The sequence below is a fragment of the Canis lupus genome, chromosome 1 (genome assembly GCF_048164855.1).
Source record: "Canis lupus baileyi chromosome 1, mCanLup2.hap1, whole genome shotgun sequence".
Taxonomy (NCBI): Eukaryota; Metazoa; Chordata; class Mammalia; order Carnivora; family Canidae; genus Canis; species Canis lupus.
In genome coordinates, this window is record NC_132838.1 from 121,527,527 (window position 1) to 121,541,688 (window position 14,162).

A 14,162-nucleotide genomic window follows, 5' to 3' on the forward strand; every position below is an offset into this window, starting at 1 on the left:
CACACCTTAGGAAAAGCACCTGTCGGGGCGCCTGGGGGGGCGCAGTCAGCTAAGCGTCCGACTCCTGGTTTGGGCCCAGCTCACGATCTCGGGGTCGTGAGATCGGGCCCTGCGTCGGGCTCCACCCTCAGCGGGGAGTCAGCCTCAGACTGTTCCTCTCCGTCCCCCACCTTCCCAGGAAATAAACGAATAAATAAATCTTTAAAAAAAAAAAAAACTGGAAAAAGAAAACCACCTCTCAGCATCCACGGGGCCGCCGCCGACCATAGAGAAGTGTGTGCTTCTGTCTCGGTTTTGCTTCTCCGACTCTCCCCAAATCCCCAGGCCTCGTCAGCAGAGACACATCTATCGATAATTACAGAATGCACAGCTTTGGGGGCATTTCCCTTCCATTCACGACATTTAGTGGTGTCAGTCTGAGCATAAATACAATTAGATTTGAGAGTTCTATTACAAAAGCCAATAAAGTGGGCCTCAGTAGAGAATCTAAAATTACTTAACTTTTCTTTAGAAAAATATTAAAACAGTATTATCACATCAATGAGAAGAAAAGACAGGAAGATAATAAAGTTATGTTAAACCTCCCTGTATTTACTCATGTGTGAAACAGTTATGTCTGGTCACATAATTGCAATGGTTCTGAGAAATATTTCATATTTTATAATGAACATTAAAAGAGTTTGTGGATCATTACTTTATATGAGTTCCAAAGTTATTACATAAAACCCAATAGGAATGGTTATAAATTATCGGATCCTCCGGCCCGGCCTTGGTAAACATAACATGAAGACTGAGACATTTCAGCAGACGAGATTCATGAGAAGAGGTAAAAGTCTCCCTGCATTTTAAGGGGGGAAGCGCAGACTAAAGCACTTGTTACCAGCTCTTAACATTTTTGTTTCTGTTTCAAAGAAATTCTACTGAATCACTAGCTTAAGCCACACACACACACACACACACAAAAGCTTCCGATAGAACAAAAGAGAACTCACTCTCAGACACTGCCCTCATCTTTCCATCTCTCGTGATCCGGGCTGCGGCCCTGAGGTCACCGCGAAGCTCGTGAACTTTTTAAACGCAGCACGGGTTTAAAATACTGTACTTACCAGCCTCATATGATCACCAACAATTATTTGTTTTCAAAAGGAGATCCCCCCTTTGAAATCTGAAAATGCAACCCCCCCCCCTTTTGCAAAAACTGAAGAGTTGGAGTTGGGATTGATGTTTTTTTGTTGTTGTTGTTTTTTTTTTTTTTTTTTTTTGCTCTGCAACATAGATTGGCAGGCAGTATTTTAATTAAAAGCGGTCATTTGTGAATCCCGGTTAAGAGTGAAATGGGTGCTATTCTATGTACCGGCACTTATCCTTTTTTTTTTTTTTTTTTTTTTTAAATCGGAGCATCCTATTTTGTGTAGAAATTACACCTGCCACTCCGTTCGCCCCCAGCTTCTGCTCGGTGAGGGTTGGGTATCAGCATAATAGCAGCTGTGCCAACCAAGTTAGGGCCGGAGAGGGGAACTCAGCCCTCTCGTCGGCATCCAAGACGCATGTCACCAAACTGGTCCCTGGGAGATGCTGCAAAGTGCGCAGCTCCCCTAAGAAGACAGCAAAGTTCCATCCACATCCAGCTACAAGAACTACAAGCGCCTCCCTCCCCTGGGGCTGCAGAAGCAGCGCGCTCACTGCTGGAGGAGGGAGAGAGGAAGGATGCGGGCCTTCCCAGAGGCCTGCCCCCGACCTCCCACCCCCGTGAGGGTCCTGTACCTGCCAGCTCCCCACCTTGCCCGGGGCTGTCCCCTTTAGAGGGAGCAGCTGTTGGGGAGGCTTTCTCGGCAAACAGATGTCTTTGGGAGAATTTAAAGCTCTGAGTTGGAGGCCAGATTCTGACTGTACTTTGAATTATGTCTGCCTCGATCATTATGCAGTCATTCACATATATTTTAGACATCAATATTGTCTTAAAATATTCCCGAGTTCTCAATGCTATTTATATGCTTCGATTCTTTCCTTTGCTTCTGCTCTGACCGTATGCTCCAGCTTCCCAGAGTCACCGGGTGCCTGCACATCATCCTAATAAATATTTTTATTGGGGAGGGGTTTGCTCTTTTATCCTAAACGATTACTCTGGGAATCGAACGGAGACCAACATTCCTGAGAAGCCTTACCAACCTTCGTAACCGGCTTGAACGGAGAATTTACCAGTTTTCAGTATTTTTGAAGCCGAAGCAAGTCATGTTTTGCCTCGTTCCATAGATAGCGAGTTTCACTAAACAACAGAGGAAAGATGATGAAGATGCCAACTTACAACGTGGAAGTGTGCGTGTGGGGGGGGCGGCCAACCTCTCCCTCCTCGGTTACAGAAACGCTAATTTGGCTAAAATCTGAGTTTTTTGATGAAATATAAGTCTGCGGGTGGAGAAAACCTCAAAGCGAGGGCGGGGGGGGGGCGAAGAAAAGGAAAAGAACAGATATTTTCGAGACTTAACGAGGAGTGTGGAGAGGTCGGAGATCTTGTAGAGACATTCCGGCACATTCCGCGTTGGGTCACGTCTAGGGACATCCTTACGGGACCCTCAGAACTGAACACCGTGAGCCCAGCCCGGCCAATTAGATTCAGTGGCTCTGTTCTTACTTGAAAACGGGGTCAGGGGCTCGACTCCCCAAAACTCCTCTATTGATCGCCTTGTCCTTCCTTGTTAGTGGATCGTCCCCCTGAAGCATTTTGGCGATCACCTCTAGGTGGTGCTAACACTGCATAGCTTCTGCTTTTCAGCACAATGAAAACATTAATTTGCTATGAGATAATTTTTGACGTAAATGTAAAATGGTGCCCATTCGAACTCAATAATGAAGCATGGAGCATTTCTGCAGCTCCTAATTTGACTAGTTAAATGACTCCATTACGTGTCTAACAGACAGAAGCAAATAATTTCTGGTCAGTTGATGTTCACTTATCCGTATCATTTTGCCCTGAAAATAAAGTCTCTAATCTACAATTCCTTTGTCTTAGTTTTTTTTTTTTTTTTTTTTTGCTTAAGATTATTAAAGCAAATATACTTAAATAACTCAGAATAAACCGGTTCCAAGCAACAATTAAAACATCAGAGCACGCGGGCAAAGCAAGTATCCGTAGTAAGGGAAGCAGACAACCAACCGGATGGCCCCTCCCGAATTACTCCAACCTTTGCCCCTGTCCCTTGGCCTAGGGGGCCAGGATGAGCTTGGGGCTTCCAAAGAACACCTTTCTAGACCATTGTCTATCTGCGGCCCAGAAGAGGGCTGCTTGCTGTCTGTTCTATTCCCCCTTTTTACTTTGCCACATAACTTTGAGGATGTTTGGGAAATTTTCAGCACGATGCATCGCACTATAGCAAAAAAAAAAAAAATGCTGCTTTAATAAATATCAAGTGATGAATAATTTTGCCCAAAGGGGAAAAAATGGTTAATATTGAATCTTAATGTTCCTCATCTAAATGCTTTTTTCTTCCTGCTAAAAACAAGTTCAGAATTAAAGCGTATCAGTTTACACATATTGCATGCATATTAGTGAGACACAGCTGTGTATGTCCCCCTCTTAAGAGCCATATGATTAAGTTATGGGATATCATATAATCCAAACTCCTTTTCTATTGGTCACCTTTCACAGACAAAAGCTTTTTAGTTTTAGGTCTATTAAATGACGGAATGTCCGATTCTGTGAATGCGCAAGTAATTATTATGAAGCACCTGTGTCTCTTATTTTCGCTTAGAAAGTCCATCTACAAATTGCTTTTGGAACGGCGCTCAGAGGCTGACACGGGTCTGCAGTCCCCCGTCGGGGGCAGCTGTCTGCTGTTCAGTGAGGTGGATCAAGAGTCCGGGTTCTGGGCCCCGGGTCTCCAGATCTTGACCAACTGCACGATTCCAAGCCCAGGCCATCCCACCCCGTAACCCCCCGAGGCAAAGGGTCAGCGGCCTCTTTCCGCTCCAGAAACAGCAATGGAGAGCGAAGACGAAGCCCCAAAGTTTGCAGGCAGCCCTGCGCGTCTACTTTTTGTCACCGTGCCTGGGTAGTATCACCAACCAGCTCGCACCAAGCCACATTCGAGCCAGGATCTTCATTTTTCCCCAAAGTAACATGCTATTTGACTCAATTAAATGCAGTTTTAAAATTAAAAAAAAAACTGGCTTGAGCGTGTGTATAGACTGTTTTTATTAAGCTTTTAAATCTTCAGATGCCTCCGTGCGTGCACATTTTAGCCATCTGCACGACGAGGGCAGAGGCTGTGCGCCTTTTGACGTGAAACAATGTCAAAAGGACTATTTATGACTCATACCTACTTTGTTGAGGTTTTCTGACTGCTGTTGTGTCTGCAACATGATCTGGAGAAGCAGCCCTCCTGCATAAGGCCAGTAGCTCGCCCTAGGGGGGCCGGACCTCACACCTCCTGTGCTTCCCCTGCCCCACGGGCCCCGCGATAGCCATCAGCGCCAGGCTCTTTGGTGTTATGTAGGTCGAGCGGCCCGTGGGTTTACAGGAAGGATTTGGCCTTTTGATTTGGTGTAGAATTTACAACCTGAGAGCGATGTTTCAGCGTGCGGATCTGGGTTGTGTGTGTGCTGGAAAAGGAAACGAGGTCAAGCTAGGAGAGAATAGTGCATCCAAAGAGGCTTCCACGGGCCCTCTGCTCAGGGGCGAGAAACCCCTCGCTGCGGCCATCGCTTTGACTGGGGCACCTGCCAGGGCGCACGTAAGACAGCCCCTGGGTGCGCCCCCTTCCGAGGGGTGGCCCTTTAATCCGTGTCCTGGGAACCGAGGTATAAAAGGAAGCGAATTCCGTGAGGCCGAGTCCACAGTGCAGCCTGAAGGCAAGAGGGCCACAGGAGAATACGAGCAGGTCCAGCAGGTACTCGGGAGCCAGCGACGCCACTCAAAACGCAAGCAAAAGGGGAACTGCCAGGCTGGAGCTTCCTTCGGGGGGAAGATTTCCACGAGGACACGTGGGAAACCTTACAACTCCTGAAAAACCTTGCACCAGTCGTCGGGGGGCCCCTTGGGGAGCCAGGTTCCTGTTGCCAGGTTCGCCTTGCACCGGTCGTCGGGGGGGGCCCCGGGACCGCACGCTTCCCCTAGAAGGGCTGAGGGCATGGAAAGCAGTTTAACTACCCAGGGGTCGGTGCTCCCTGCCCCAAAGTCAAAGGCAGTGATGCCGTCAGCCCTCGGGAGAGGAGATGCCCAGTCCTGAGTCTGGAGGCTCGGGGGCCCGGGGCCCGGCGACGTGGTGCTGAAACGGAGTCTGCAGCGCCTTTCCCGAGACTCTACGCGGGCACGGAGCACCGTCTCTTGGAACAAGGGGTGACGACTGCTTAAGGAAAATGGAAAATAGATCTTTGCCTTCTTGTCCATAAAGGGAAGGCGAGAGCAGATGCCAGCCGCAGATGAGCATTTCCCGAGGAGGAGAAAGTATTTCCGAAGGAAATCGGCGTCATAGCAGAACAGGTGAGAAAGGAATTAGAGAGTCTGAGGACGGATAACTCCGGGACCAGATGGGAACCATCTTAGGATTTGTGCGAGAGGAGGCGAGGAAACAGGGGAACGGTTAGCAAATACCTCTTAAAAATACCCTGGGAAACGGGAGAAGCACCAGTGGACGAGAGCCCTTACGCAACACCTATATTTAATAACGACTCCGAGGGAGATCGAGGAAATTAAACACCAGTAAGGTTGACTAGAGCAGTGGGGAAGATATTGGAAACACTAATCAGGGACAAAATAGGGAAAGTTATGATTTAATTAAAGATATTCAGCATGGATTCACAAAAGGGAGATCATACGTAACAAAACTAATAGAATATTTTGAAAAAAGTAACAAAAAGGAATTGAAGAGGGAAACCAGGGGTATAATTTACTGGGACTTTAAGAAAGCTTTTGATGCACTGCCTCACAAAAGGCTAATCTCCAGCGGTGGGGAGTTTGGGTCTGAGCGTGGTGGGGGTGGAGGATGAATGAAGAATTGTCTGGACCGAGGGTACTTGTGAGCATTACCATGAAGAGATTAGGATAAAGGGAGGAAAGTGAGTGCTGGAATTTCCCGAGATCTGAAATTTTTTTTTTAATTAATTTTTTAAACATAGCGCATCAGTAGCCTTGCTTAGGAAATGTGCCCGAACGTGATGAATTCCTCCTGCAGGTGTGATATCGGAGGGCAGGTGCCAGTTAATGCCACAAGGACAATAGCTTTGGGAAGGATTTGTTGAAATTTGATGAATACATGACTGTTCCCAATATACAATGAGGCTGTTTGTGACCAACAAGGGGGCATAGCCACTAATTGCCGTATGAATAATGAACACAAATAACGATGGAGCGCACGGGCATCGAGGAGCCAAGGCTCCGTGATCCAGGGAGTGTAGGAGCAGCACCCACTACGGGGACGGTCCCAGCCTCGCAGGCACCGTGACTTCGCAACACTGCCCGACACGGTGCCTTGCGGAGCCGCACACGCCTGTGCCGCGCACCCCCACGCGCACACTTGCAGGCCCGTAGGCCCACCCGCCCACACGCCCAGACACGAGCGTGCTCATGCCCTATCCCCGCACGGCCCCGCGGGTAGAGGAAAGTCACGGATGCAAAGGGAAGGACGCACTCTCTTCCACAGGGAACTATTGGGGGGCGAAATCGGGGGCCCCCGGGGGCACGTGACAGTAATAACAGAGGCCACGGGAATGAAAGGGGAGGCCGAGGGGCAGAGAAGCCGCGGGACACAGGAAGACCTTTGTGACGCCGAGCCCAGCCAGACCCCAATACCGTTTCCAAGTGCTAGCGAGGGGTGCGGGACTCTGTGGGGCGGGAGTGGCAGGGATCCCGCACGGGACCGACGCTCACCCTCAGGGACCGGGCCTCGGACACCACGGCAGGCACCTGTGGACGAGGGCAACTGGCTGCCCTCAGGGCCTGGATCCGACACTGACCCCTGGGAACAGCCAGGCTGGGACGAGGCATGGGGCGCTCTCCAAAAATGTCATCCCGGCCTTTGCCACGCATGTGCATTCTCGATCTTTTTTTTTTTTTATTTAATTTTTTCTTTTTTTAAGTTCATGATAGACACACAGAGAGAGAGAGAGAGAGAGGCAGAGACATAGGAGGAGGGAAAAGCAGGCTCCATGCTGGAAGCCCAACGTGGGATTTGATCCCGGGACTCCAAGATCGCGCCCTGGACCAAAGGCAGGCGCTAAACCGCTGAGCCACCCAGGGATCCCCACTTCCTCGATCTTGAGGCCGCGGGTCAGAGCACCGGCCGGGAGTGGGCGTGTTGACGGGAAGGTCTCCGCCGTCCAAGGGGACGCGACCCCTGGGGAACGGCGCTCCCATCGCCTCTCCATTTACGAAGTTGCACGAGCGCATGGAGACGAGGGGCCTACAGACACGGGAGTAGTAGAAAACTTTGCGCCTCATTTACTTTTTTTCATCATTTCTTAATAGGGAAGTGTGACGTGGTGGTGTCCACATCTAGGAGGTCATTTAGGGTGGAAGGTCGCACAATACAGGATGCAGGCCCTCCTCGTTAATGGCAACAGAAACATCGCCCCAGTGGTCGGCTCCTGCGGTGCAGAAGGGCACAGCATTCCCTCGAGACGAGCTTTGAAAAAAAAATATCCGTTACTACATCTCTCTCCATCTTTATGACTTTCCCCCTGGAGGTGCCCGGGTCTTAACTCCAGTAGTTGCAAACGAATACTCAGGAGCTGCAAACTGAGAGTGACAGACAGAAAGCATTCCTTGGAAGGAAGATAGCAGAATGCAACCTGCCCTGCTTGGGCCTCAGAGGTCCTCCTCCTACACGTCCCAGAGACGACGGACTTGGACAAACACTTCTTGTCCGGATCAGATTAAAATAACAGGATTCACTCAGTATCCATGAGTGAATCTTTTTTTTTTTAATATTTTATTTATTCATGAGAGACGCAGAGAGACAGAGAGAGAGAAAGAGAGAGAGGCAGAGACACAGGCAGAGGGAGAAGCAGGCTCCATGCAGGGAACCCGATGTGGGACTCGATCCCAGGACCCAGGGGTCACGCCCTGGGCTGAAGGCAGGCGCTAAACCGCTGGGTCACCCAGGTGCCCCAATACCTGCGATTCTAAGGTATTTTACGCTCTTTTTTTTTTTTTTTTTTTTTATGCTCTTGTTTTTGCAACCATATGATGACTTTCATAACGCTTGTGTGTTTTAAGGAAAAGTGCAAGTAATAGACAAAAAAAAAGAAAGAAAGAAAGAAAGAAAAAGAAAGAAAGAAAGAAAGAAAGAAAGAAAGAAAGAAAGAAAGAAAGAAAGAGAAAGAAAGAAAGAAAGAAAGAAAGAAAGAAAGAAAGAAAGAAAGAACCACCTATTTGCCTTCACATTGGGTCCATTCTTTATTTTCCTCCCAGTTTTTCATGCAAAGCATATTTGGGGATTTCTGCTTTGTCCTTCAAAGCAAGAAAATGCTTCTTACGCCCTGGAGTCTAGTCAAGCACAGACGAAGCCGGCGTCTGCAGGGCCCGACCCTCACCGGGAACGAAGGGTTAACCAGACGACCCTGGAGCCCTTCCCAACCCCACCATCCAGCCCAGAGACAATCCAAATCGGTCAGCGATCTAAGAAAAGACGGGCCTCCCACCTCCCCTTCCACACAGCTTGCCCCCCACCCCGAGAAATCCCGAATCGCCCCCCATAGAAGCCCCGAGGAGAATAGAACGTGGTTTGGAAGGAGGACAAAGGGTTAAAAGGTACCTGTCAGGAACGTCTCTGGAAATCAGTCATTGGGAATCATCTGTCAGCGAGACAAAATTAATTACTACATGTAAAACGAAGAAATCAATGTAAATTAAACACTGCATAAATGGTATAAAAGTTTAGGACACCTTGATTGTTAACTAATTACTGGTCCACGTGGGAGTTTTCAACAAGCCGCCGCGGGGACGTGGCTCACGAGACTCCCTCCAAATCTCCCCAAAGTCGAGTTTGGGTCCTGCGGGCGTTTCCACCTCCAGTTAAGACTGGAGTTTGGGGCAATTACAGTGACTTGCCGAGTGCCGTGCCCCGTTAGCGCTTCTCGGCATCCGAGGCTGGCGGGAGGACACAGCCTCAGTTCAAAGGTTAGACTCACGACCTCGGCGGCCTCAGAAGAAGCCCCCCCCCCACCAAAGGCCCCCCGCCACAGGCTAAGAACTGGGGCAATCAGCAGGCTGCCCATTAGCAAATATTTTATTATTTTATGCAAAGCCGGTTTTATTGGTGAAATGAAGTCAGTCGTTATAAATAGTTCAAACGTGGTCGGGATTTAAGATGTGACTTCCACGCTGTGTCGGGTTCCTAAGGTGGGTTCGTCGGCTTCTTGGTGGGGACAGGAGGGGGGTGAGAGAAAACGCCAGCGTGGAGGCTGTTGTACATCACGCTCCGGGTCGTGGGCCTTGGGGTCGGGGCTGGGGGCCCTGCACCTGCCCCTTTCCCTCGGAGCCCTGGCACGGAGACCCAGGTTCCTGACGCTCCGTCCCCCACGGAGGGACTCAAAGAAGGCATTTGCCTCCGATCGCCTGGCCCGGAGACACAACCTTTTGCAGCATCTCTTCAAACCCAATATGAGCCCACTGCAGCCCCAATTTTCCCGTTTCTTCGTGTATTCTACTGATGCCTAAGCTGGAGAAGCCCCCGCAGGCACTGCACGAAAATCAAGGTTTCTTTCGGGAACTTCGCCTCACTCAGGGTGACCCCAGCTCTCCCCTCTCTCCCTGACCTTTTACCGTCTAACCACCTGACACCTGCCGGGCTCCCCTGAAGCCTGCGGGCCCTTCGCTTCTCAGTGCCTGGGTCCTGGCAGTGATCCCATCCCTGGGACGCAGCCGTCACCCCGCGGGGAGCACCCAACAGCAGAACGTTCTCCCTACCAAGACCCGCAAGCCCCATGGCTGAAACAGACCCCAAGCGTCCTCCAAAGTGTGCTCTGCAGACACCTACAAGCAAATTTTTTTTTTTTTAAGAAAAAGTACAATATACAATTTGTAAAATTAGGGAGCTGGAGATTACTTAGGAAAGGACGATTTGCATTGCAAACGAACTTTCTGATTTATAGAGTCACCACGGGGTTCCTTAGGTGAGTCAGTCTAAAACAGGAGTCAGCTCTCGGTGCATCTAAAATAGGATCCAGTCCCCAAAATGCAACACACACACCCTACCAGCGACGGCCCCATCCATACTGGCCATTGCCAGGATAATAAAGGAACTTTATTTTCCTTTTTTCTCCAAGGCTTTCCTGCAAGGGTATCATCACTCCCATCACACTGGCCTTCCTTTGGTTTAGTTCTCTGGGGGCTGGCCGCCTTCGGGCAGGTGTTGGGTCTCAACCCAGAGAAGCCACCCAACGGCGGTCTTGCAGTGTGTTTGATATTTGGTGGGAAGTGACTACCCGGCCGAGGAGGAAATCCAAGGCTTCATATTAACTCAAGGAGTCTGTAAACATCCCGTTATTCCATGCAGTCATTCCATCTCAGGTGACCCGCCCCGGAGAAATCCTATAACATAGAGGGACATCTGGGAACGGAAGGTGCCACCGCCAGATTCAGAGACATTTCCCACTTTGTATTCGTAATAAAAAAAAAAAAAAATTGGAAACAGCCTAAATATTCAATGACTGGAGAAAAAATTTAAAAATCCCAAATAGGATATTTTATTAGAGCCACAAATTTGTACACGCAAAGAGTTTTAATAATATGAGAAAATTTGCAGGTTACGTATACAGTACACGCAAGATCACATGTGCAGTGGGGTTACAATTAGGTAAAAGACACAGAAGAAACCTGAAAGGAAATAAATCCAAACGGTGGCAGTCTTCACAGAGTGAGAAACGGCTGGAGGGTTTTTTTTTTTTTCCTATTTTTTGATAATCGGGGAAAAAAAAAAAAGAAGCAAAAGCTGCTTTGACCTTAAGAAAATGCAAGGTGATTGCTTTTCTTAAAAAAGGAAAACATATGGGGTTCAAGGCAGCGAATTAGAAGCAAGCTTCCATTCACTTTGATATTTATCATTAAGAAGCAAAATTTCTATCAGTGTCAAAGATTTCAGCTCACTCAGACCATAATGTTCTTTATTTAAATATCTTACGCCCGCAGTGTTCTAAGGGCCTCAGACGTCCCTGCCCGGACGCGAGGGCGGAGCTCGTTCGGGTCCTGCACACGCGGGGGAGGCGTCAGGCCCTACGGGGCTGTAAGGTTCCCACACGTGGCTTCTCTAACCCTCGGAGGGTCCTGGCACCCGACATGCACAGGGACACGAGTGTCCTCACCGCCAGCGACCCCATCCGGCCACCGCCCTGGGGCCTGGCACGGGCTCAGCAGGTGCCGGAGAAGAAGTGAGCCCCCCTGCTAGCCTCCGCTCTCCGTGCCCCCCCGGGCCTGCACGGGGTCACAAGCGCTTCCCCGAGAGGGGTCTCAGGAGCCCCTGGGCCAACAGCCTCCCTGCTATGCAGCTGGGAAGCCCTGGGGCAGAGACCGATGACAGCCTGGGGTTGGGATCCCCGTCTTACTGGGCATAAACTCATTGTGCCTCAATTTGCCAATCCTTAGAACTGGGAAGATAAGCTACGCCCCCAGGGATTCGGGCGAGCGTGCTGAATCCGGGGAAAAGGAATAAGTCTTCTATTAAGACTGATTGCCAAACGGTGGGGGGGGGGGGAGCCAGTCTGGTTTCAGTTAATGAAGAAGATGTCATTTTACTTCCACGTCTGGTTGTGGCAAAAAAGGGTCAATCGGATCCCGCATCCCATGGAGAACAAGCAGAAAAACAGCGACAGAGAATAGTGCTGGGGTGTGTGTGTGTGTAAGTTATTTTAAGGTACAAGAGTGTTGTCAAAGAGGCCAGGATCGAGGGCCACGGCTGTAAGCCGACGGGATCCCGACGAGCGGGGCCTGGTTGGGGCATCCCTAGTCCCACTGAGGCAGCCTGGACCTCACGAGCGGCAGCGGGGGCGCCGGAGCTTTCCGGAGGCCGAGGCGCCCGGGGGACCAGAATTAGAAGCTGCTAGGGCGAGGGGCAAGGTCCCTGGTCAATGGCCCAGACTTTCGTCTCAGGTTTGACCCCTGCAGGGACGCACTTAGGAGTAAGAAACAACAGAAAACAAACCCACCCTTGAACCCCGCGCAATTCTGAGCGGCCGAAGGTGACATATGCCCCGAGCCCCGTGGGCTGCTGGAAACAAAGCAAGTGCTCCCGGGCGGGGAGCGGGGCGGGGGGGTGCAGGGTCACGTAGGGCTGGGCTGCCCGCCAGGGTGCCACTGGCTGCAGGTGCCTGCCGAGCGCCCGGTATGTGACGTCCAGACGGAGATGCGCCGTGCGTGCGTGTCACACGGTCGCTGCACCTCCAAGAGTGAGCACCCAAAGATCTTAATGATTTTTGCATCGGTTATGTGATCAAATGATGATATTTTGGGGCATCTGCTGTTGAATGAAACGTGTTGTTCAGATTCATTCACCGGGGGCTCCCGGGGGGCTCGGTGGTTGAGCGTCTGCCTTCGGCCCAGGGCGTGACCCCGGGGTCCCGGGATCGAGTCCCGCGTCGGGCTCCCCGTACGGAGCCTGCTTCTCCCTCTGCCTGTGTCTCTGCCTCTCTCTGTCTCTCATGAATAAATACATAAAATCTTTAAAATAAAAATACATCTGAAATTTAAGACTAGGGCGGGTCGACACCTCTGAAGAAGGGGTTTGTTAGGACCTCGGCGTGCCCTGCTCTGGACCTAAAGACACACAAATTCTGCACTCATGCTGGTCCAGTGCACAGCTCGCTTCCAGCTCCATCAGGAGCCCCCGGGATCTGCCTCCCAGGGGGTCGGAGCCCAGGAGTGTCGCATGTTGCCGTCCCCCGAGGTCGCCAGGACAGACGCAGGAGGAGGCGCCCTACAACGGAGCAGGGTCTGGGGCAGGGTCCAGGCACTGGGGCTCCTGGCCTGCCATCCAGCCTGACACGGGCGTCCCCCGGAGATGCGGAGCTGGGTGGACGTGAGAGCCCTGCAGCCGGCCACGGTTGTCTGCACGTTCAGGGAAGAGCCTCTGGGGCCTGCGTGGGCCGCTCCTGGGTGGTCCACGGGGAAGCCACCCGGATGTTTATGTTGCGCTCTGATGTCCTAAACATCCCGCAGAAGAGCAAAAGGCGGAGCGCAGAGGCCAGCTCTGTCCACAGGACAACTGGCCTTGCACAAAACCATTGGAAATACGTCGATTTTTTTTTTTTTTAATTTTTAACCCCCACCGCAAAGGCAGACACAGCCTTCCTCCAACAGCGGCGTGAGAGGCAACGCGTTTGACCAACTCTACGCGCCAGGGGGGTGAAAACGAAGACGCCCCGCTCTCCCCGAGGACCCGCAAAGAGAAAAGAGACCGGGGTTCTAGAAAACGAAGGGTTTTGGGTTTGGATTCAGGGAAGAGCTTCTCGATAACCGAGCGTGGCAGGACCTTAGAGTAGGGGCTTCTGTTGCTGTTGAGGTGAAAGCTCCAAAGGGCGCCCACGGCGCAGAGCGGGTGGGCGCTGGCCTCCCCCGGGGCCGTGCCCGGCTGGCAAACACGCCTGGGTGCTACAGCGGGGGCTGCCTTATGCGGCACCGGCGCCTGCGGACGGAGCTGGGGTCTGCGGTGACCACCGGCCACGGGGTGGCTTTGCTCTACTTCAACCCCAGCGAGAGTCAGGCCACCCCCGTCCCTCGGCGTACACGGGGCTCGAGGCCGTTGCAGGACTCGGCAAGGACGAGGCCGAGGCCGTGGGCTGCAGGGCGGTGGGGGGGCCGTGTGGGGGGATCCTCCACTTCTGGGGATTTGGGGAACCAGCGCAAAGTGTCCAGATGTAGGTCTCTGTGGAGGGGAGCCCCCGCGCCAGACCACTGCCCCAGGGACCCCTGCGGGAAGACGCTACTCCACGGGAGGAGCCCCACGTCTACTCTGGAACGCCGTGCGGCCCAACCAAGGAACACTCCAGAAACCCTGGGGCCCGGAGCCACGAGGATCCAGCGGGGCCTGCAGAGGACCCCAGAGAGCGCCGCGCGCGGGCAGGAGCACCCACCGTGGCCACGTGGCCGGCCCTGACCTCTAGGCCTCGTCTCCCGTGGGCGTGTCGGAGGAGAATGTTCTGTGCCTCCGACCTGTTGGATTGTCTCTCCCAAT

General features: G+C 51.7%; 1 protein-coding gene across 12 annotated transcripts in view; it reads right to left on the bottom strand.

Annotated features, from left to right (window-relative positions):
* ZNF536 (zinc finger protein 536) overlaps window positions 1-14,162 on the bottom strand; it is a 430,505-nt gene that overhangs the window by 57,782 nt on the left and 358,561 nt on the right. Inside the window, exons 5-6 of one of the 12 annotated variants that reach the window (XM_072782957.1) lie at window positions 8,751-8,790; window positions 7,486-7,619 (exon numbers count right to left, since the gene is read on the bottom strand). The exons of 10 other annotated variants lie outside the window; for them this stretch is intronic. In XM_072782957.1, the coding sequence (XP_072639058.1) occupies window positions 8,777-8,790 (14 nt within the window). In that variant the 3' untranslated portion in view covers window positions 7,486-7,619; window positions 8,751-8,776. Of the gene's footprint in view, window positions 1-7,485; window positions 7,620-8,750; window positions 8,791-14,162 lie in introns of those variants that run through there. One more of the 12 variants, XM_072782949.1, reaches the window with a different exon arrangement.